Source organism: Pimephales promelas, chromosome 17 (genome assembly GCF_988280905.1).
Source record: "Pimephales promelas chromosome 17, fPimPro1.hap1.1, whole genome shotgun sequence".
Lineage (NCBI taxonomy): Eukaryota > Metazoa > Chordata > Actinopteri > Cypriniformes > Leuciscidae > Pimephales > Pimephales promelas.
In genome coordinates, this window is record NC_142785.1 from 17,964,653 (window position 1) to 17,987,377 (window position 22,725).

At 37.6% G+C, this 22,725-nt stretch overlaps 1 protein-coding gene across 2 annotated transcripts in view; it reads right to left on the reverse strand.

Annotated features, from left to right (window-relative positions):
* Nucleotides 1-2,242: 2,242 nt before the first annotated feature.
* Nucleotides 2,243-22,725, reverse strand: part of myof (myoferlin) — a 36,904-nt gene continuing 16,421 nt past the window's right edge. The window contains exons 24-54 of one of the 2 annotated variants that reach the window (XM_089122057.1): nucleotides 22,000-22,155; nucleotides 21,769-21,900; nucleotides 21,519-21,682; nucleotides 21,057-21,171; nucleotides 20,787-20,889; nucleotides 19,275-19,414; nucleotides 19,022-19,192; nucleotides 18,827-18,929; nucleotides 18,660-18,737; nucleotides 18,372-18,553; nucleotides 17,944-18,102; nucleotides 17,395-17,496; nucleotides 17,038-17,199; nucleotides 15,628-15,793; nucleotides 15,278-15,354; nucleotides 13,951-14,016; nucleotides 12,440-12,538; nucleotides 7,847-7,978; nucleotides 7,426-7,581; nucleotides 7,224-7,315; nucleotides 6,961-7,131; nucleotides 6,717-6,865; nucleotides 6,459-6,598; nucleotides 6,284-6,372; nucleotides 6,113-6,208; nucleotides 4,417-4,558; nucleotides 4,234-4,333; nucleotides 3,948-4,135; nucleotides 3,473-3,582; nucleotides 3,236-3,383; nucleotides 2,243-3,138 (exon numbers count right to left, since the gene is read on the reverse strand). In XM_089122057.1, the coding sequence (XP_088978183.1) occupies nucleotides 3,100-3,138; nucleotides 3,236-3,383; nucleotides 3,473-3,582; nucleotides 3,948-4,135; nucleotides 4,234-4,333; nucleotides 4,417-4,558; nucleotides 6,113-6,208; nucleotides 6,284-6,372; nucleotides 6,459-6,598; nucleotides 6,717-6,865; nucleotides 6,961-7,131; nucleotides 7,224-7,315; nucleotides 7,426-7,581; nucleotides 7,847-7,978; nucleotides 12,440-12,538; nucleotides 13,951-14,016; nucleotides 15,278-15,354; nucleotides 15,628-15,793; nucleotides 17,038-17,199; nucleotides 17,395-17,496; nucleotides 17,944-18,102; nucleotides 18,372-18,553; nucleotides 18,660-18,737; nucleotides 18,827-18,929; nucleotides 19,022-19,192; nucleotides 19,275-19,414; nucleotides 20,787-20,889; nucleotides 21,057-21,171; nucleotides 21,519-21,682; nucleotides 21,769-21,900; nucleotides 22,000-22,155 (3,927 nt within the window). In that variant the 3' untranslated portion in view covers nucleotides 2,243-3,099. Of the gene's footprint in view, nucleotides 3,139-3,235; nucleotides 3,384-3,472; nucleotides 3,583-3,947; nucleotides 4,136-4,233; nucleotides 4,334-4,416; nucleotides 4,559-6,112; nucleotides 6,209-6,283; nucleotides 6,373-6,458; nucleotides 6,599-6,716; nucleotides 6,866-6,960; nucleotides 7,132-7,223; nucleotides 7,316-7,425; nucleotides 7,582-7,846; nucleotides 7,979-12,439; nucleotides 12,539-12,662; nucleotides 12,672-13,950; nucleotides 14,017-15,277; nucleotides 15,355-15,627; nucleotides 15,794-17,037; nucleotides 17,200-17,394; nucleotides 17,497-17,943; nucleotides 18,103-18,371; nucleotides 18,554-18,659; nucleotides 18,738-18,826; nucleotides 18,930-19,021; nucleotides 19,193-19,274; nucleotides 19,415-20,786; nucleotides 20,890-21,056; nucleotides 21,172-21,518; nucleotides 21,683-21,768; nucleotides 21,901-21,999; nucleotides 22,156-22,725 lie in introns of both variants that reach the window. The other variant, XM_039653211.2, reaches the window with a different exon arrangement.

The following is a 22,725-nucleotide window of genomic DNA, read 5'->3' on the forward strand; positions in this document are numbered from 1 at the left end:
TTAAATATTACGTCACGCACTTGACCTTGAGAAACGACATCATATCCGCCAAGTATTATTGCCTTGTTTTATAAAGTTTTATTTATACAGCACCTTTATTTTTATAGCTTATATTATGACATATCCATTTTTTTTAATTTATGGAATTTATTTTAATTTGATATACTTAGGTCATAATAGAGTGCCGAAGTGATGACGTCACTTTGTAGGACAACTCGGAAGCTAGCGGCGGATGGGTTCCCTCGGTCGAAAAGCAATGCATTTTCCCCAGACTTTGGGAAAATCGCAAAAAATAAGATCTGTGTTCAACAAAGAGTTGTGACCCTTACAAGTCAATTTGAAGCCTATATAAAGATTTTAAAAAACACAGACACAATAAAGTTTAAAAAACCACAAGCAGGTTATAAATGTGTGTTCTATGTCATAGATCAAAACGTGAAAATATTTAGAGGCTTTGTTCACCACAGACCTTATTTCAGGCGATTTAGCAAAAACCCATTCAAAAATCCCATAGGCTTTAGAGCGAGGGAACCGTAATGCTAAAACGCTAACTCACTTCCGCGTTTTGGCCTATGTACACGATCCATAGTTGTTTGATCTCATTTGAATTGTGCCCTGAATTACACACATGGTGTTTAACAATTTAAAAGATACATTTTAAAGTAAAGAAAGTCGCAGTTTGATGTAAAACCGTTGAGGTATAAGACTGTGAAAATACGTAATTACAAAGACTACACATCCCAAAGGTGCACATTTTCTCTCAATGAATGAAGCTAACTTTACTGAGGCTATCTGTTATTGTTTCTAACAGTGTTACGTTATAATCGTAACGTTACGCCGTCATGCCTGAGTGTTTTGTACCAGACTGTACACACACGAGCAGCGGATCTCGTTTCGCTTCCCGGGAGATGTAGTTCATAGAGCGATTTTCACATAAAACTACATGTTACTCTTCTGTTGTATGACAAACTGTGACGTTTTTGACTTTCAGAATTATCTTTTAAATTGACAAACATCATATGTGTAATTGAGGGCACAGTTCAGACGGAATAAAAAGATAAGTTGTCTCTCGCCATTGACTACCATTCATATTTTTTGCGAAATAAGGTCCCATGAGCCGGAAGCGGAGGGGCGGGACTTAGGCTCTTATGCAGAGATGGTCCTACTGCGGAACATGCTCTGTATATTTCTATGGCATCGCTGTCGAGGAGTAATTAGCTGGTGAAGTGGATTTACTTATTGTAGAGTTAATAAAAGTTATCATGAGCATTGTTTATCATGATCAGTGTAAAGTATATGTCTTAACAAATGTCGGAAATGTTTTACGAGCAGTTCATTCATACCTATGCAAGTCAAGATCGCTGTGGAGATAAAGACCGGAAGTCAAAAGACAACGAGCACAACGCTGAAGGGGCGGGGCTACATAAGGTCGAAGTGATGACGTCACTTTGTAGGACTCGGAAGCTAGCGGCGCATGCGTTCCCTCAGTCGAAAAGCTATGCATTTTCCCCAAAGACTTATGGAAAATCGCAAAAAATAAGATGGTAATGGAAATTTCCAAACATTTCAACGACGACTAGTTGTTTAAGTTCAGACAGGTAATCTTTCTCTCAAAATCGTTCAATAATGTTTATGCATCAAGTCAACCCAGTGTGACTAAAATATCAACTTCACATTGTTTCTTTTAGTAGGATGAAAAAAAAAACATATTTAAATTAGAAAGCGATCAAAGAACTATATCTTTCCACACAGCGCGAGTTTATCTGGACACTCACTTGCCAAATAAATAAATTAGTTAATAAGTAAATAAAATAAAAGATATGCATGTATAGTATTATTTTCCAGTATATAAAAATTGCAAAGTGGCCAGCCAATAGTATCATTTAAAACACAACTTAAAACAGATTAGTATTGAGGTTGGGGCCTATACACCTTTCGTGGCATGAAGGATCACGAAGTGTAAGTCATTGTGGCATCTCAACACACTTTTTTTTTTTAAATTTATGCTATCTTTATGTTATTATTACCACATTTTCTTTGCACATAGTGCATGATCCAGAATTCAAACTCAAAACTACCACAGTTAACACAAATTAACACATTTATTACACTTTTCTAGAAATATGTGCATATTTACGGCCATTAAATGGCACTTTCAGGAGAGTTGTGTGCAAAGAAATATAGAAAAAGTAGGTCTAGCAAGTCTTATTTTTCTGTAATTCACACAAATCAAACACAAATATGCTGGCTGAATAGATTGCTAGTTGAGAAACACTGCTTTAATTATTGTATATTTATGATGAATTTGTGAAAGGTTAACTAAACAGCAGTAAAGGGCGGTAGGACCAGAAATCAAAAGAAAGGCATTCAACATACAATCCAAAGAAAATTCTAAAGAGACAACCAAATATGCCAGAAATTATTAGACTTCTGGTGTAAAACACAAGTTTGTTTTCAAATGATAAAAGGGATGCAACTTGACAGCTAAATATTACAGGAGAGTGAACCATAACAAAAGTTGATTTTTTTTTTCCTCGTCAAATAGTTACAAAAATGCAACACCCATTCTAGGCCATGGTCAAGGTGTAAATCGGCTACTCCGACAAGGCAAAATATTTACCATTAATCTTCTGACCAGTTCAATGAATTTCTTTCCAGTACATGAATATGCAGAATATATCAGTACCAATATTAGACTTACACTTGGACAATTTAAATTGACACAAAAACAAATGGACACAATTTAAACAAACATATTGTGTCTTTATTTAACAATGTTATAACTTTAAAATGATCTGAGAATATAAAACAATAAAATATTTCCACAATAGAAAACACTTCATGGTTTGTGTACAAATGTTGCCAAACATCAGTGAAACCTCAACAAAAAAAGTGAAAATTCATGGTAAAATTGAATAAAGGGTGCAAAAGAGTGATTAATGGAAAAACCTAAACAACCACATGAAAAATTAACAACCACAACAAAGCAAACACTGTATTGATTGTCTGTATGAACCCTTTCTGTTAACTGCGTGAAACCCTGATCATGCCAAATACATTGCATGGATAAAACAACAAAAAGTTGAACTCCTCCTGCACTCAATTGAAGGGTTTGACGATTTTCATGGAGATGTAGTTCTGAAAAAAACAAAAAATAAATTAATTAGCATTGTACATCTTAAGCGAAAAGTCTGAACATAACCTCTGTGAAAGGATTGATGAAGTGCGTCCTTACTGGTAATGAATACAACAAGATCCCAATGAATAATAGCACTAAGACTAGCACAATCAGGCCGATGAACATCCACTTAAACTTTCGCCACACTATGAACTTGCACGTCTTGCACGGACTTGAGAACCAAAAGAACGAGGTTTCGGGTCGCCTGAAAGGTTTAAAAGAAAAACAAATCTTGAGGTCATCTTCTGTTAACACTCAGAACAATAAACATATATAAAGCGAGAACTAAGTTACTTAGGAGGATCCAGTTTCGGATTCATATTGGGATCATCTCTGCCTTTTCCAGCAGGTCTCTCATCCACTTCCTTCTCATTCACAATCTCCAAAGTCAACTCTACCTTTCCCTGAAACAACATAAACAAGCACCAATTTTAAGGAACACAGTTGATGGACCCCATTGACTTCCATAGTAGGCAAAAAAATACTATGGAAGTCAATGGGTCTGCTCCTATTGAACAGGAGTCAAATAGCACCTTGCTTAAGTAGGGAATACTTTTTAGCAAACTAATATAGTCACAATGGTGTTGACTAGTAATATCGCAAAGTGCAAGTCTCTAAAGTAAATATTCACCACTTTTCAAGCTGAAACTTGTTAAACAAACACATAAATAAATAAGAGGATTTAAGATGCATTGGGAATTGAGTTTCCCTACTTCCTACTAATACTGCACCATACAGGAACACGATTATTTGCATTAGCTGTGCTTACACCAAGCTCCCTCTTCCCATCTTTATCCATGTAACATGGCCACCATCCTCTAACTGTCTTCTGGTCAAAAAGAGACTTGAACTGGTCTGATTTTGGATGCGTAGTTCCATCCGGCACCATGGTAAGGTTACATTTCTCGGGTGTTTTGGAAGGGTTGATGAGGTGGTGCAGATCAAGTTCAATCGCACCTGTAACACAAGATATATAATACACAAGAGGACCTACAAATGTAAAGAAAAATAAAATTGCCAAAACCTCAGAAAGGAGCTGCATACAGACATCTCACCTAAGTAATCATCCAGTGAGAATTTGTCATTATCCCATATTTGAACAATCAGCTTGGGTGGGATTCTAAACTCTGATTTGTCGAGGTTCCAGAAATGTTCCTTTTTTATTGTAAAAGAAACAGAATATTTCAATACATCCCAGTGCTTTTCATTACACATATTAAACAGCCAATCTAAATTACCTTTTTAGATACAAGACAAAGCTGCTCCGCAGGCAGGTATTCAAATCCAAAGACAAATCTCCAGTTGAAATTTCCTTCGCCATCCAAAGAACGATAATGGACATCTGTTTTTTGCTTATCTTCTTCCATACCTGGCATCCAACTAACAAAAGACACAAATGCATGAATGTATTGAAAAATGTATTCGTAAAAACACATTCAAGTGCCCCATTAGGCTTTTTTGCATATTACCTTTCATGTGGTGAATAATATAGCCATTTGTTAATGTAAAAGATTTTGAAAAACATCAAAGATCAAAGTGTAGATGGTTCTCGTCTCCAAAAATTAGCATTTCCAGTCTTATTTCCTGCTCGAACCTACGCATGTTTCAGGCTTGTAACAAATTTGCATTATCCCAGCCTAAGGCGAGATGGTCCTCACTGCACAACATGAAATCCACAGGGAGGAGTCGGATCCAGATCCAACTCCTCCCACCTTACATATACCTAAACCTACCCAGCTCCCTAACCCCACCCCTAAACCTACCCAACTCCACCCCTCAGATCTGGATCTGACTCTGCCCCCTGGATCTCCTGTACTGCAATGAGGTGCTACTGCCTAAGCTAAGGTCCTCATGGCTGCCCGTGAACACTGTCTACATTGACTCGCCCTCAAACACTAGTTGAAGCTGAGGCCTGGAAGAGTTTGTTTCATGTTGCCGACATGTAGAGAAGACACCGTTCTGCCCTACGAAAGCAAATCCACTTGCGAAGGATGAGGACTATGGTTCGAATTGATACTGTAAAGCCATCGTTTCTGTTCGAATCACTGTGTTTCAAGTGCTGAGGAAGCCTCTGGAGCTGAAATTCAGATATGGTAATGGCGGTTTCGTTTCTGACACCACTAGACCAATCACAATCTGACTAAAAAAAATCTGACCATTAAGAGCAGAGTATGCTCTCGGATTGGAGGGGTTTAGAGAAACAGAAACCTTCAGGCGCTGTTAGAAAAGAGGTAATGCTGCAATGTATATTGAGAAAATTTAAGTGTTTTTTTGAGCTTGGATGGATGTAAACCTCCAAAACAAAATTATGAATCTTTAAAAAAAGCATAATAGGGGCACTACACCAAGTGATTAAGGCTAGAAATTTAACCTATCAATCAAAGAAATATGGGGATATCTTTTAATCATAGCACATTAAGAAAAAAAATGTGTCTAAAAACATTGTGTTTGAATATGCAAATGACACTGTATCTTTAGAACTATGAACTCATTCGCATACAGAAGATAAAGCCAGGTTCAAAATGTTTGTTTCATGTTTCTTAAATGTTAAATAAATCAATCAGGGGAACGATATGAACAAAACCCTCTGTAAAATCCTTCAGTATAGAGATAGGTAAAAGTTTTGTGTATGTAAGTGCTACAGAAGTGGAGATTTTTGGCTCATTGTTTGAGAAAAACACATTTTGAGAAAACAGTTTTTAAAGATATGTACTGTTATTGAAATCTACAGAAAGACTTTATATATATATATAATTTTTTTTAAAGTGTAAAAAAACAAAACAAATCAGCACACTTAAATGTGGATTTTGGAAGTTTTCTTTCCACTAGTCTGAAAAAACATCTTATGAAAGCAAAATAACCTAAAATCTCACAAACAAATTGTTTTGTCAATAGTGTCTTGCCTTAAGAGACAGCAAAGATCATTTTACATACCCCTTTACATAGACGTCACTCATATTTTCACCAGTAATGCTGGTTTCATCCAAAACTACGTCAGACGTGTTCCAAACGATGACTCGCAGAAAGTATCTGATAAAAATATTCACCATGAGTCAATCGTCAATAAACATAGAAGTAGAACCGAGAGTACCAATTTCATCTCACTTTTTTGCTTTGCGAGGAGATATGTCAAAAGGAGGTCCAGGAGGCCCAAGGCTTTTGGGGAAAATGTCTACCCACATCTGGAGTTTTCCCTATAAAACAGATAAAGCAGTATTTTGAGCTTGCTTTCAAACAAAAAGGGGTCGATAAAGTATCACAGGAAGAACCAGGCTCACACCTGCGGGAGAGTCGGTTGGAAGCTACTTAAGAGAGTTCTGGTTTCAACATGCTCCGGAACAAAGCCTTGAGTTCTGAGGACGTGCAGAGCGAGCCGTTCACTTGGCGGACCCAGGTGTTCGTGAATTTTCTTGTTCGCTTCTGAAATGCATACATATAAGGTATAACTAGACAGCTTTGAAAGTGAAAGTGAACACATTAACAGTTTGTCAAGCCATCATAATGGTGTAAAAAAAGAACAAACAGCTTTTAAAATCACCAAAGTCAGAGAGGGAATACAATCGGCCACCAAAGGATAAAGTGTTTCCATTGTCTTCACTCCTGGGTCGACTCAATCCTTTCAAACGGGCATGATGTTCAAGAATCTGAGATGGTTTGAGCTGATCGCGCCACTGGTTTAATCCAGAACTATTTAATGGATAATACATTAGTTAAGTAATGTCTTTACTGTTGTCCTCAATGAAAATACTAAGTTTGCGTTAAGTAAATTGTATGGGTCTTACACGCAGTATGTCTGGGGTAAACCACAGTAGGAACCGAAGTGAGAAAGGAAACGGTTTTCCAAGTCAATCACCGTCTCCCCAACTTTCTCATCACGGGTGAGCAAATCAAAGTCATATACTGCAATTTTCAGGTCTTTGTCTTGTGGGAGGAAGCATGTCATTTCAAACATTCTGTTGAGAGAACAGAAAACTGAAGGTTATAGGTCAGACCTCTTCAACAGCTTGACCATCTGAATGCTCAATAAATCTATGGCATTTATTACCTGCCAAACACTGGGTTGAGTGAATACGGCACATAGTTGTCTCTGTCCTCAATAGACTTTTTCCCCAAAGAGATTTTGATGTATGGGTCACACTGAAACAGAAAATGAACGTCGCTTTTTCTTTTTACTTAGAAGGAACTCAACAAATTGAGTAACTGAAACTCAAAATTAGTTTTCTAAAATGCTAAATGGTAAAAAGTACTTTGCCATTGTTGTCTTTGGGTTGCAGGTCGATGGCTTGAACCACGTAGATCCTGACCACACACTCCTGAGAGACGCTGTCGGGCAGCTCTCTGAACTGACGTGGCGGAGGAGCCACCCCTGGATCATCTGGCAATGGGTAGACCTTAAAGGAGCCCTGAAAACAAGCAATTGGAAAGATTAGAATTAGCCTCAGCATATTAGAATGAATTATGAAGGATCATGTGACACTGAACATTAATAACATTTTATACAACCAAGAACATGAAATGCTGTTTTCAACCCATTTTAATTCTATAATGGTGACACTTCCAATTGACACAGAATATTAAAAAAAATAAATAAATAAATAAATAAAACATTGTAGCATGTAATAGTACAAAATCCATTCATTTGTAGACCAAATTAATAAAACATCTTGCCTTGAATTCTCCAACTACAGCGGGATCATCATCATCGTCACATTCCTTTTTCCCACGTTGCAATTTGAATGTTTTGCAGAAATCGGTAAGACCCATGAATTCATTTACACTTTCAAGCTCACAGTCATAAACCTATGAAAACCAACAAAACAAGTACATTGCTACAATTACTAAACAATACAAGAACTCCAGTAAAAATTCACCTTTGCGGAACTAAGTATTCTAAATTCATACAATAGATTTGTTTAAGGAACACACCAAAATTGAAGTTGTTATTCAGGGAAAATCTTTTTCCCTAATGAGTCAACCACTCTGTGAGTTGCACAGTTTTGAAAATGAACATTATAGTGGGGCGGCTAAGCGCAGATTTTCCTCAGAATCGATCACTTTGCGATAAAAGCATGAAATTTGGTACGAAGGCTCACAAAGGGGGTCTGATCAGATTTAGGACCGTAGGCGCTCAAAATTTGGCCCCTGGGGGCCATGTCGGGCATTTTTCAAAATGGACGCCAAATATGGATTTCTTAATGCGAAAATGAATTTAAAGCTGCCAGAAACCTAAAATGCAATAACACAATTCAACATAAATACATGTAAATATGACCACACTTTCACATAGAAGGTCTTTAAACTTTCAAATATAAGATATGTTTAAAAAAAAAAAAAATGGCCGCCAAATATGGATTTCATAATGTCATAATGGATAGACGACAGAAATTAACAATTAAAATTCTAGTTAAATCATTAAAAAAATCTAGTTCATTTTTAAACAAAAAGGAAAAGATGTTATGATATCTATCAGAAATTATGTACTTTTTAAATGTACATTTAAATATTTAATATTAAATTGTGAGCATATACTATCATTTTTACTTGGTAGTTTGTCAGGGACTCCTTTTTATTCCGTCAGTAGGTTTCATCTTGTGGTGGCCACAGTTAAATATTATTCTCTTTAAAATCTAGGGAACTGGTGGGTTGTTTTACTCTTGACTACAAGTGAGATAAAGGCAAAGTCAGTTGAATGTGTTTCTCACTGTTACTCAGTAAAAATAGTGTAGGCTAATACTGCAAGTAAGCAAACATAACTCAGACAGGCAAATATAACATGAAATAGATTTTAGTCTGCATGAATTTAGAGTTAGGATTCTGTGAAATAAAGTAGGTGTACATTTCCACAGAATTTCATTTAGGCTGGTTGTCTAAACTAGCTACAATTCATCCCATTTATTTCATTGTAACTCTGTGCTCTTGTATGACTTCTTTGCTCTCCAAATGCTCTAACCTTGACTAGAAATATTAATTGTAAGAACTGTTGAGTCCTGCTGGATTATTTGCAAGTGGTTTAGTAGGTAGGCCTACAAATCACATTGTAGACCGAGTTTTCCTTGCAAGAAAAATGTAAATTAGCACGATTATCATTATTACCACAATTAGGCCACTACACAAGAACTACTTTGATCCAATGCAATGACTAAAACCTTCAAATTATTTAATCCTAGATATACTGATCCCCCAACACAAATAACTGACTGGGAACTGTTTCATTTGTCAGAATAATACTCAAGAGCCACTCAGATGCCCATCAAATTGCCAATGGCAGGTCAATACTGAACGTTACAAAAATCTGGCAGGGAATCTATTAAAATTTGATTAACTTAAACAACAATATCTTAACAGATTCCACCGTTAGATAAAGGGCAAGGTATAGAGGCCACATTTATTAGGAACAATGCAAAATATCACAAATTATACATGTCGCCTTAGATTCAACAATCAAATGCTACAACAAAGAGCTGAGAAGAGAGCTTCTACAACTGATGAGCATGACACTAGAAAATGAATAAAAATTAGTTTTAAAAACCTCATTCAATGATGACATCGATAAGACTTAATGTGGAGAACCTGCAGGTAGTGAGAGACTTCATAAGGCTGCTACATTTCAAATTGATGAAAAAGTTCGAAAGTGTGCTGTTGTCCTCAATGACATCAAGCTTCTGGCACAGCTCAGTGGAGGTGACATGTTGGCTTTAGAGGCCAAGTATCATTCCAAATGTTTGGCCTCTGTAAAATAGGGCTAGATCCCAAATGACACCTCACCAGGTGAAGAGCAGTTAGGACCAGATGTATCTAGTATGGTCTTTGCATAACTTAATTAATAATAATAGTTCATTACATTTATATAGTGCTTTTTTCAGCACTCAAAGCGCTTTACATAGAGAGGGGAATCTCCTCAACCACCACCAGTGTGCAGCATCCACTTGGATGATGCGACGGCAGCCATATTGTGCCAGAACGCTCACCACACACCAGATTACTGGTGGAGAGAAGACAGAGTGATGAAGCCAATTGGTATATATATATATCTATATATCTATATATATATATAGATGATTAGGAGGCCATGATGGACAAAGGCCACTGGGCAAATTTGATTTGGCCAGGATGCCGGGGTTACATCCCTACTCTTTCAAAAGACATCCTGGGATTTTTAATGACCACAGAGAGTCAGGGCCTCGGTTAAACGTCTCATCACAACAGTATAGTGTCCCCATCACTTTACTGGGGTATTAGGACCCACACAGACCACAGGGTGAGTGCCCCTTGCTGGCCTCACGAACACCTCTTCCAGCAGCAACCTGGCTTTCTCAGAAGGTCTCCCATCCAGGTACTAACCAAGCTCAGCCCTGCTTACTCTAGCATCAGTGGGCAACCAGTCTTGGGCTACAGGGTGATATGGCTGTTGGCTATATCATGTTGTAGACTTTACAGAGAAGAAAACTGTCCACATGTGGTCTGTCCACCAATGATGGGGGGGGGGGGGGTAATCTATTCACAACTGCAGCTATTGATAATGTTGATCATGATCCATCTTCAACAACATCTCCCTCTTTCAACATCCGTCTTCAGAGAGGAAAGGAGTGAGTCGAAACATTGTTTCATCTCATAAGCCATGATGCTTCAAAAACAATCTACCATTTGCCTCAAAACTATACATAGTCTTCCCTGTCAACTACAACATTAAGACCTCATCTGTACCATCATCCCATGTTCAGTCCTTGAGCAGGCACAATGCTGGGTATATTAAGCAGGAGTTTGAATGGACAGAATGTGTCAGATCAACAAGTGACAAAGCTGGAGATCTCAGTTATTTGTCACGGGCTGCATACCATGCAACTCAGCAGTCACTGGACATTGATGCCACCTGCATTACATCATGCACACAGTTGCAATGATCAGGCACTCAATGGATGTCATCAGAAATGCAATTAATCATTTGCATCCAGAGCAAATCCCTGTGAACCCCTTTGACCAGCCACTATTTGCCTTGGCAAAGCAAATACAGTGGAAATGGCCAAATTGATATGGTGAAATTGTGATTCTTTTTGGGGGTCTCCACATTGAGATGGCATTCTCGAGGACCAAAGAAGTGGTTGGGTAGAGGCTCTTGTTCAAGCAGACGTTACCACAACAGGCACAGCTGACTCTTTCTTAAAAGTGGCCCATGTTGCTCATACGAAGAGAAGTAACAGAGGCTGCATTGTACATTTTGCAATGTGCTGCATATGATAATTACATGACTATGCATTCCTCCACTGATGTGCTGAGCTTTTGATGAATGGTGCAAGAGGCAAAAAGATAAAAGATCAGCTCTTAATCACTTGTCACTATGATGTCTAATTTTGATCACATTTACAGATAATTCATGAACCCATGTATAGTAATATTTAGTATTACAGGAGCAAATATTCAAACATATCTTATATTTTAAAGTTTAAAGATCTTCTATGTGAAAGTGTGCTCATATTTACATGAAATGTGTTATTTTATTTTATGTTTCTGGCAGCTTTTAATCCATTTTCCCATTACGAAATCCATATTTGGCGGCCATTTTGAAAAATGCCCGCCATGACCCCCAGGGGTCAAATTTCAAGCGCCTACGGTCCTAAATCGGATCAGACCCCCTTTGTGAGCCTTCCTACCAAATTTGATGCTTTTATCGCAAAGTGATCGATTTTTGCGCTTAACTGCCCCACTATTAAGGGTTGTTTTATGGACATGTTTGTGCATGCCCATAGACACCCAGTCTAAAGCTGTCACAGGCAATTCTAAAATAGTCAAAAAGTCGAGACAGGACCCATTGTCAAAATTTCTAAGTCCACCACTCTATTTCATTCAAAACAAACTACAAAATAGACTCAAGGTGTTAAATACCAGAATTATCCTTAAACAAGTTAATTAGTCCTGGTGTTAAGAACTCATTCATTCAAAAGATCAGATTCAAAAGAAAAATTTGGTTCAAAATCAGACATCTGCACTTCTCAGGACCCTTCATGAACGCACAAAGGAAAGTCAGGGCGGACATTATGATCTCCAGTGAATGACGCATTCGAAAATCGAATATAATAACGAAAATCTGTTCCTTACACAGCAAATGTACAGCTTGAGAAGTACAACTTTCGTGGTGCTTTCAAAGCCTTAGTCTATGCAATAACATACCTTAAATCTATAAAGATATTCAGTAATTTATTAAATGTAACATTAAAAAAAATATTCAATAAAATAATGTACATTGTTGAGCTAGACAGAACTCACATGTAATGTGTCATAACCTTTGTCAAGGTATGGGCGGCATTTCTCACTCTGTCCAACAGAAGCATAAAACTTACTCCACCAATCAACAGTCTCTTTCTCCTGTAAGGTAAAAAAAATGAACAGTTTCATTGTCATGATAGAGCTAATAGACATAAGATAAATTATAATCAACTTATCAAAGTTTTGTTAATTGGAAAGTGAGTAAACTTGTCACAAAACTCACCTTCTCACGCTGTTGAAACACCAGGAAATGTACACACACACACACACACACAGAGAGAAAGAAAACAATGTTAAGATTTGTTAAGATGGAATATTATTAGGCTTGGAAAATCTTTTACATATATGTAAGGTTTCAGTCTAATTGAAACTTTATCAGTGTAACAAGACAATGTTCCTTTTTCTTATATTTGAGATAAACACATCAAATTACACTAGCATTTCAAGTGTAGAAAGTAAATTTAATAACAACTTTACAAACAAATTGACAAATGTATACACTGATCAAGTTTATTTAATACTTTCCTTCATTATTAAATACATTTAGTACACACAAGGGAGTTTTACATTAATCAATAGGATAGTCAGTTAATTGAAAGCAGACAAGCAAATATGACAAAGAAAAAAATTAAACGTTGAATTCAGAAAGGCAGTAGAGAAACTGAATGTGAAAAACCCCACACTTCAATGTAATTTAGTATGATTTCATGTATAGAAGATCAGCTGCACAAAAATCAATGAGATTGATCATTCCGAGCACAACATATTGATTAGAGATTCCCTCAATTTAACCCATTGCTAACTACAGAAGATTCACACAATCAGTTGAGCGGGAGGTATGAGGTAAACTTAAAGTCCCCGTGTGTTGAAAATCAAGCTTTTAATGTTGTTTGATGAATTTGCACATGGTTTGTCTTAAAGCGTATTAAAAACAGTCAACACATTTGCTGAGTATTTTCTCCTTAAAACTGCAGTGAACCAAAGACAGTCTCAAAAACACAGTTTGAAATCAGCTGTTCTCGGTCACAAACATGTAAAACAATCTCGTCAATGTGTGATCATCAACGAGTGGATCTCTGAGCTGGTGTGAGTGAGTGGAGGCGGGGCTGATTTGCATATTCATAGAGAGACACATACTAAATCAATCAAGGGTATAGAATTACATTTAAGATATTTTATGGCATGAATAATCTGTATTTTTTTTCAAGGAAAAAACATTTAAATATGTCATTTTGGTGATCCAAAATTAGTTAAGGGATAAAATTATTGACAAGAGGACTTTAAGTGTTGGTGTTGAAGAATGTAATTTCAGTGCCTCTAGTGGCACCAAACAGAATTGCAATCTGTTCTGTGATCAGCCTGACAAGGCCAGACAGAACACTGGCTCAACCACAATGGCATCAGTTTGGTGCCGTTAGCGCTAATTCAGAAATTACACACTTCACACACACTCTGAATTACATTTACAATAATTACACAAGCCAGGCATTTTGATTGAAGTGCCTTATTACTATACATACTTGAAGTTGACTAGCAGTGCCCATTTTGTCAACAGCAGCTGAGATGCCATACATGTACTGAAATTCACAAAGTTGAAAATAGATTCATACAGCAGATGCGTACCACCATTACCGTTATGTTCCGAAAAGATTATTGTAGTCTACTTATTGTAGTAATGCTGAAATCAGGGGTACCGTCAAACATTAAGTCACGTACGTACGAGGGAATTTTGGTCCTGTCAGTGAGGCCCGCAAACATGACATTCACGAGACTAAACTTTTCTTTGACTGTTTGTGTTTATAGAAGAACCGCTTTTTGCACTTGTGATCGAACATTTGTATGCTGACACACTCGTTTTACGTGTATTTGACGCCACCTATTGTTGCGGGTGTATTATTGACATTTAAAAGTCTACACCACGGGTAGCGAACGTTGTTCCTAGAGAGCCACAGTCCTGCAGTTTTGCTCCAACCCTAATCAAGCAAACCTGAAGGTCAGGTGAACATCAATGCCTTAAGGATTACTAGAAAGCTACAGGCAGCTGAGTCTACACCATGAATATAAGACAACCCTGTTTTTTCAGATGTATTTCTTAAAAAAAAATATTGACTTGTATTCAGAACAATACGGTACATAGTTTTTCCTCACAAGTTGAGACAAAAAGGGATAATTCACCCATGAATGAAAATTACGTCAGCATTTACATACCCTCATGTGGTTCCAAACCCGTCAGACTTAAGAACACAAATAAACAACTTTTTTGTGAAATCGGAGAGCCTGCTTATCCTCCATTGACAATCCACACAACTACCGTTTTGACGCATCAAGAAATTCATAAAGAGATTGTAAAACTAATCCATATGAATCAAGCGGTTTATATGATGAACAAATATTCCCTTTTATTCGTGAAACCTCATTGGTTTTTGCAGAAGCTCAAACGTGTTGCATAACATGAGAATGAATCTAATTGGTTCTCGCACTGCACATCAGGAGAACATCCTTGAGCTTCCATTTACCACAACGGATGTGTGAGTTGATGAATAAAAGACTAAATTAAATCTGTTCAGCATTTCAATTAATTGTGTCTCTCTAGAAAAATTGGACTAAACCACTAAATTCATATGGATTGGTTTTACGATATCTTTATGAACGTTGCGATCGTCATTGCATAGCTGCCAATGGAAGGACAGAAAGCTCTCAGATTTCAAGTTCTGAAGATGAAAAAGTATGGTTTGGAATGACAAGAGTGTAAGCAATTAATGACAGAATTTTTCTTTTTGGGTGAACAATCCCTTTCAGTTCCTAAACCTACTAAACCGAGTGACTTGGTACCAGTACCTGAGCTTCTAGAAGATGCTGTCTGTCGTCATCAATGTTTACATGGAGGTCTCTTGGACCAGCTGCCATCAAAGACACTGCAGGAAAAGAGAAGAAAAGAAAAGGAGACAAAAAAAAGAATGCTGATAAATATTCTTTCAAATTTCCTGAAGGCTGTACACAAAAATCAGCAGTGCTAAGGCGACTATAAATAAAATAACACCTAGAAATAACCAATTTTGAATGAAGTTTGGACTGAATTAATTGCCAAAGTTTAATAGTTAAAAGGTGATCTAACTCACAGAATGTTTTAAGAATACCAAAACAAAAAAAGATAAATCAGTAAACAGAAAAGTGTGAAGGGGACATACTTTTTGAAGACAAGGCGACATCAGCTACTGTGACATAAGGGTCACATCGAAACTCTTCCAGGGAACTTATCGTGCACTGACCCACCACGGGCTTCCTTCCAAAGGGTCTGTGATCGATGACTTTCAGCACTATAGGGGGAGCATATATCTCTTCTTTGGGTAGAAGCTAAAGACACAAAACAAGACACTGATCACATATGGTCTATGGGTTCAAAAAAGCATTTGGAAAATTAAACCATATTTAAAGCCACACTTCGCAACTTTTTAACCTTTATAATATATTACCAAAACCCATTGAGATGGTACATCGACTTACAATAGGTTGAATGACACGTCTGCCGTAGCCTGAAGGTGTCTGTATTGCTTTTACAAGCACTTTGTAACTTCGGGTTTCGGGTAGGAATCAGAGCAAAAAAAGAACTACAAAATTCGACCGCTTTACGGCATAAGTCACTTCCCCCACCACCCACAACTTCCTCAGATTCTGACGTTAGTGCTCAACTCGCGTTGCCATGGCCGAACAAGAGCTACAAGGAAGAAGGCAACGGTTTTATCAGAGCAAGCTAAAAAAAGAAAAGTGGAGAGTGACGAATTAAAAGCTAGGACGAGGATTAACATTAGTCCAGCTTTCACTTCACTCGCTGGCGTGAGAGGAAGGGTGCTCGACCGATGCGGACGCTTGTCTGAACACAAATGCCGTTTCCAAGGTAACCCAGATAATTTCATATAAGCAGTGTAGTATTTTCTGGTATTCCAGCCATAGCCGATGGTGTTATGAGTGTAATAAAATGCCCACAGCCCAGTGTTCATTTCTACACACAAACACAGCCCGCCTCAGTGCAGGACTCGCACTTATAAATTCGACTCACGTCAAATGTAACGTTACATTAAATGTAGTGAACGTGCCCACGACTCAGTAGTACCCACAAACGCTACACACCACATGTCCCACGGTTTCTGTAAAAAGAAACCAACACACATAGAGTCAGCTCAGGCCGACAGAGTTTTCAGTGCAGTGAATGTGCCCGCTATCCCGCGCCCACATTCCCTCACAGACATGATAAGTCCCACGGGGCTCACCCCGCTCGCTCTCTCTCAGCCGACTGCTATAAGGGAATCGAGCGCGGCAAAGCTGCCCGGCCCTCCTCAAACAATGCAAGCACACACACAGGAAAGACACGGGAGGTTGACTGTTTGTTGACTTTAAATTGCGACAGTGCTGCGGAGCTTGTGGCCTCTAGGGACGCTAGACGTGAAAGTTACAGGTCGAGCGCCCCTAGTGGCTAAAAATTCCACAGTGTGGCTTTAAATTTATGTCATTGATTTTTTGCTGTCTAATGCAAAGCAAGGAAAGTTTTTATTTGAAAGAATTACTATGCCTTTTCTCAACAGGTAGAGATGGATGCTTACCACTTTGAAAAAGAGGACATTTCCTTGGAAATTAGGGCACTTCTTTATGTTCTTGATGACAGCTGTCTGAACACTCTCTCCTCCGCACTCCACCACCAGACTGGGTGAAGTAACTGGAGCCAGCTGATATGTCTTCATGTTACGTAATCCCCATGCTAGAACCTGCGAATATCAAACATCATCGTGTAAAAATTGGTGTTTGTGTGCATGTTTTGATTAAATAAATTATATTTTTTGGACTGGAGAGGAAGCTTTAATAGTACATTATCTCGACAGATTAAAGAAATAGATTTGGCATGATACGACCCCTTTTAAACAACTACCAAAAAGGACATAACGCATGAAAATGAAACGGACCTCTATGGCAGTGAGCTGCACCACCGGTCGTACCCCCTGAGGAACCATATAGAGCTTCTCTCCTCGTTTAGCAGGAGCAAGGGGAAGCTCAGTGTCATTTCCCTAGAGTAGACAACATTGGAATTATCAAGTAGAATTTTATTTTAACCACAGAGCAGTCATTAAAGGGATAGTTACCCCCCCCCCCCCCCCCAAAAAAAAAAAAAAATCACAAAAAAAAAAATCTAAATTCCTAGCATCATTTACTCACCCTTACGTTGTTCCAAACCTGCATGAGTTTCTTTCTTCTGTTGAACACAAAAGATGATAGACATCTACTGATGGTAGATATGGACTTCCATAGGATAAAATACTACGGAAGTCAATAGCTACTGTAAACTTTCTGGTGAACAACATTCTTCAAAATATCTTCTTTTGTGTTCAGCAGAAGAATGAAACATAAATGTTTGGAACAAGTTGAGGGTGAGTAAATTACATCACTTTCATTTTTAGGTGAACTATCCCTTTAATATGGTTAAATGACCCAAATTCCATGAAGAAGAAGCATACCTTGGTCTTTAAAATGAGCTCTGCAGCCACTAGAACCTCCCCAGCAGGAGCATTTTTGTACATTACAGGCTCCCAGAGGAGTTTAGGTGATCCATCTTCACCTGAAGTCAACTTCACCAAAGGTACACATGTACTTCTGCCAAGCATTTCATCTTTACCCTAACAGGATGAACAAATTGCAAATTTGCAATGCACTTGCATTCTAAAAGGCAATAATATTGAATCGCTTATATTTGTCAGGTTTAGCAGTAAACAACAAATTCTGTTTATGTGATCCATTTTTTTATTATATATAAAAAAAAGATATAAGATATTTTGTGTTGTAAATAGTGAACCATTTTTAACAATTAAATAGGCATCCTGATACAATATTGTCAATATTGTCAATTGAGTGGAGTAAAGTGAGAGCATAAATATATCAGACTGACCACTTGATCGTTGTCAAAGATTTCCATTACCACTCTGGGAGGATTCTGGGCGAGAGACTGGGGATCACCATAGATTTCCACATTTTTAAATATAAGAGTCTGATCCCATGTCGGGTTCAAGGTGCTTCGGATTGTCTCTGTTGTTTGGCTGTTATGCAAGAACGACACATGGACGTATGGATCTGCAATTTAAACCAATATGATTTTTAGTTATAATAAAAGCCAGGTCGCTTTTCCAGATTATTGTAATTTAAAGACAAATCAGCAATATCAAAACTGCAGTGGGACCTGAGAAGCTGTCTTTGTCCAGAGCAAAAAGGTTTCTGGCTTGGTAAACATAAACTCTCAAGTGGTACGCATTGGGTCCTGAAAGAAAATCAGGCGTAACGTTAATAAAATGGATATACAGAGAGAGAAAAAAAAAAATCAGGAATCTCTATCCTTAATGAACTCACCATCAAATGTGCATGATACAGTTGGCCTGTTTGCACCAAACTGCTGAACTGAAGCTTCTGCTTTGGTGCCTTTTTCTTCAACTTTAGATTCCATGTCGACGCCCTGTCAAGTAAATCAACAGTGAAAAGCTCATTATGCGGAAAATAAAAAGTAGGATAGTATTAGGATAAGAAATGGGAAACTTTGATGCTAACCAGAGCCCCCTCCAGTTTAAAAATGGCAGAGGCTCCAACTCGACCAGAGGGTGCCATCTTCCTTCTCCAGCGCCGTCGGCGGAACGTGTCAGAGGATCGCTGCTGCCTGTGGAACTTCCAGCCAATGAGAGAGGAGTATTCCCATCCTTCTGCATCTCCTGCATCCTTCTTCTGCATTTCAGACAATTAGAAAATACATTTTTATAAAGGCAAAATCTAAAAAAAATCTTTTAAATTCACAATATACACTTGCATCAGTGGCTGTTTTGACACCAGGAATCCTTTTGCGAGGGCGGATCATTCTTCTGCGACGATGAACATGGTACATCTTCTCAGCTGCCACCCAAGATTTGGGCTTATCATCAGGTGGAATGGTGACACCATATTCCCAACCTAAACTCACAAATACACATTATACAACTTTAAATTTTTAGGTAATCAAAATTAAATCTCGGTCATTTAAAACATAAATCACTTTTAATTGTGGATGCCATGTTAAAAACATTTTTCACAATGAAAGAAAACCAGGAGCTCCCAGGCTCCAGAAAAAGGCAAACGCATGTCATAAAAGGTATCTTAAAGGGATACTCCACTTTTTTTGGAAATAGGCTCATTTTACAACTCCCTCAGAGTTAAACAGTTTTACCGTTTTCAAATCCATTCAGCCGATTTTCTGATATTTAGAAGAATATCAGTAACCAGATAGTTTCTGGTCTCATTGACTTCCATAGTAGGAAAAAATATATATACTATGGAAGTCAATGAGACCAGAAACTGTCTGGTTACTGATATCCTTCTAATTATCAGAAAACCGGCTGAATGGATTCGAAAACCGTAAAACTCAACTGTTTAACTCTGGGGGAGTTGTAAAATGAGCCAATTTCCAAAAAAGTGGAGTATCCCTTTAAAAGTAGACAATTTGATTTGGGCCCTAAATTCCTTTTAAATATTCTGAAGCCATACGAGAGCTATGTGTAATGAATATACCGCATTTTTTCGCTATGTACCGATAACCTTCCCTTCTGATGAAGCATTCATTTATCATGTATGTTTGTCTGGAAGAACCAATAACGTGTACATTTACACATAAATATATATATATAAATTTATGTACATTGTATGCATATTTTAATTATAATGAAGAACTAACTTCTGTAAGAAATGCTGCAGTGGCATGAACAGGTATATATAAATCCTGTAGCAGATCTAGGCAGGTGGAGGATTTCAGAGGAACTCTGATAGCGCGCTACAGAACCAGTTTACAACAAACACTGTGCCAGACTATTTACATGTTGAGCAAACAATCTCATTGTCTGCACAATCAGCAGAGGCAGAAGTTAGCTATAGAGGAAGGCAGGATTTCAAGAGACTAGAACATTAAGTGCCAGTCTGTTTCTTAAAGCCATGACTTGAAAAGACTTGAAATATAATGGACAAGTCATATGGTCTAATTTGTGCTTCTAAAGTGTTTGTTTTTTTAAATCCATTTTATAGACATGAGAAGAAAATGAGAAAGGAAAACCGCAGTAAAAATTCGGCTAAATTTCTCATTCTGTGTTTCACAGAAGAAATTCAGTCACACTGGTTTGGAGTGACATGCGGTTGAGTAAATGACAATTATAATTCTTTAATTATTAATTCTAAATGGAATTTCTTGGAAACAGATTAAAAAAAAAAAATCCTGAATTAAAAATTCTTTTAAAGATGGCTCATTGAATATTGACAAAATGTAATATTTCTAAATAAAAAGCAAAGACAAACTTACCTTTCTCATCGACGGCCCGATTACCATCAAAAGTCCAGTTATCCTCCCACTTCCAGCCAGGTGGGCATTCAATCTCTGTAGGGCTCTGAACTTTTTCTCCATTCTGTAAATATCAAAAGGAGAACAATGAGGAATAGGATTTTTAAGGGATAGTACAAACTTTTCTGTATGTGCAGTATATTGTATTCAAATATAAACAATGAAAAAAAAAATTATGAATGTCTTGATTAGACATCTGATGTGAAGCTAAAGTTAGACAGGCTCTTTTACCACATCAGTGTAAGGCTCCGCAGCAAGCTTCCATTCTCCTCCTGGGAATCGAGTCTCATTCTCATAGACCTCATCCACAAACTCTGTGTGTCCAGCATCAGCCTCAATCAGCAGACTACCCATCCAGCCAAGGAAATCACAAATTAATGACCAAAATGTTTCTGAAGGAAACTCGTCACTATTATACTAGGTGTTTTGTGTGTGTGTGTGTCGGGGGGTATAGGGCAGATGGCCTAAATGAACATTTAAATTCCCTTTCTGACTTATGGAAAAGCAGAAATACAATATTTACCCCAGATACTACGTTATAATTTACAACGTTTACTAATAATGAGAAATACATTTGTTGCCGTTTTTATTCATCTTATAGAAAAATAGCAATAGTAATAGTACATGGAACCATCAAATAATAATTTGCTAACTATTTCTTAATGTTTGTGCTGAGGGTGTGGGACAACTTACGTTTTCTCTGGTTCAACACGCCAATCGCCTTCCCACTCCCAGCCAACAGGGGGCATGAAGTACTCCTGCTTGAGCTTAACTTTGCCTGTGACATCAGAGAACTTGCTGCGATTAAGCAGACCAGTGGTGCCCCATTTTCCCAAAACTTGAGCCTGGTTTTCATACTATAAATGAAACAATTGACATAATTAGCTCAATGACTAATGACTGCATTTCTTCATACCTCAAAGCAAAAAAAAACAATCTTTACCAGTTCTGCAAATACATTGAAAATCCCCTCTGCATAATTATTGAACTTCTTTTCTTCTGTTGCCAGCCCAAGCCACATGTTCACACGTATCTGGACGGGAATCTTCAAACCTTTTTTGTCGTCCATGGGATACTGTAAGGAAACAGTCATCATGAGGTACAGAGCATTTCATAGAGCAAAGCTTAAACGTGTTTTATGCCTTGAACAGAGCATAGTACAATCTCTCAATACCTGCATAAAAACAGTCTGATTCTTCCCGCAGAACTGCCCACATGCCTGCTCACAGTAGGATGAATGCAGCACTTGATAGGCTGGGATGCGGGTGTATGCTACCCTCTTCTCTCCTCTCAACATCCAGATAATCACATCAGGCATGCTGTTCTGAGGCTAAAAGATGTTGATACAAATTATGTTTAAATGCGATGTCTGATTAACAAGAATTATCACCTAAATTACAATTCTAATCCAGCACCAGTCCCCAACGTATACTGTACAATTAAAATACAAGCATTGGCAGAAAACCAGCTCCACACAACTTCCTGAAAGTGCACCAGTTCGCCCAGAGTTGCTTTTACTAGTAGAAAATGTTTTTCAGGTTTGTAGCATCTTTAAAAGTGTTTTGTTTGTGACTCATATGACCATGTTAACTTGATAAACAATTTTGTATTCAATTTTGTTTTCTGTGTATAAGTTCTATCTGTGAAATAATCAGCACATTTTAAATGGACAGAAAGTTAAATTCTGCTTTTTATTACTTGTATTATTATTATTATCAAAATTATTTGAGCATTTTATTTCAGCTGGTCAAATATTGTCTTGGTCAGGTTTCTTGTTTCTTACATGAAAAGTTTGGCTATGTAAGGCTAATCAAGCACTGGTGAAGTATAATTAAGAGCAATGGGTTGATTTCTTTTGTGTTAGTTATTTTTATTTAGGAATGCATCAATATTAAAATTA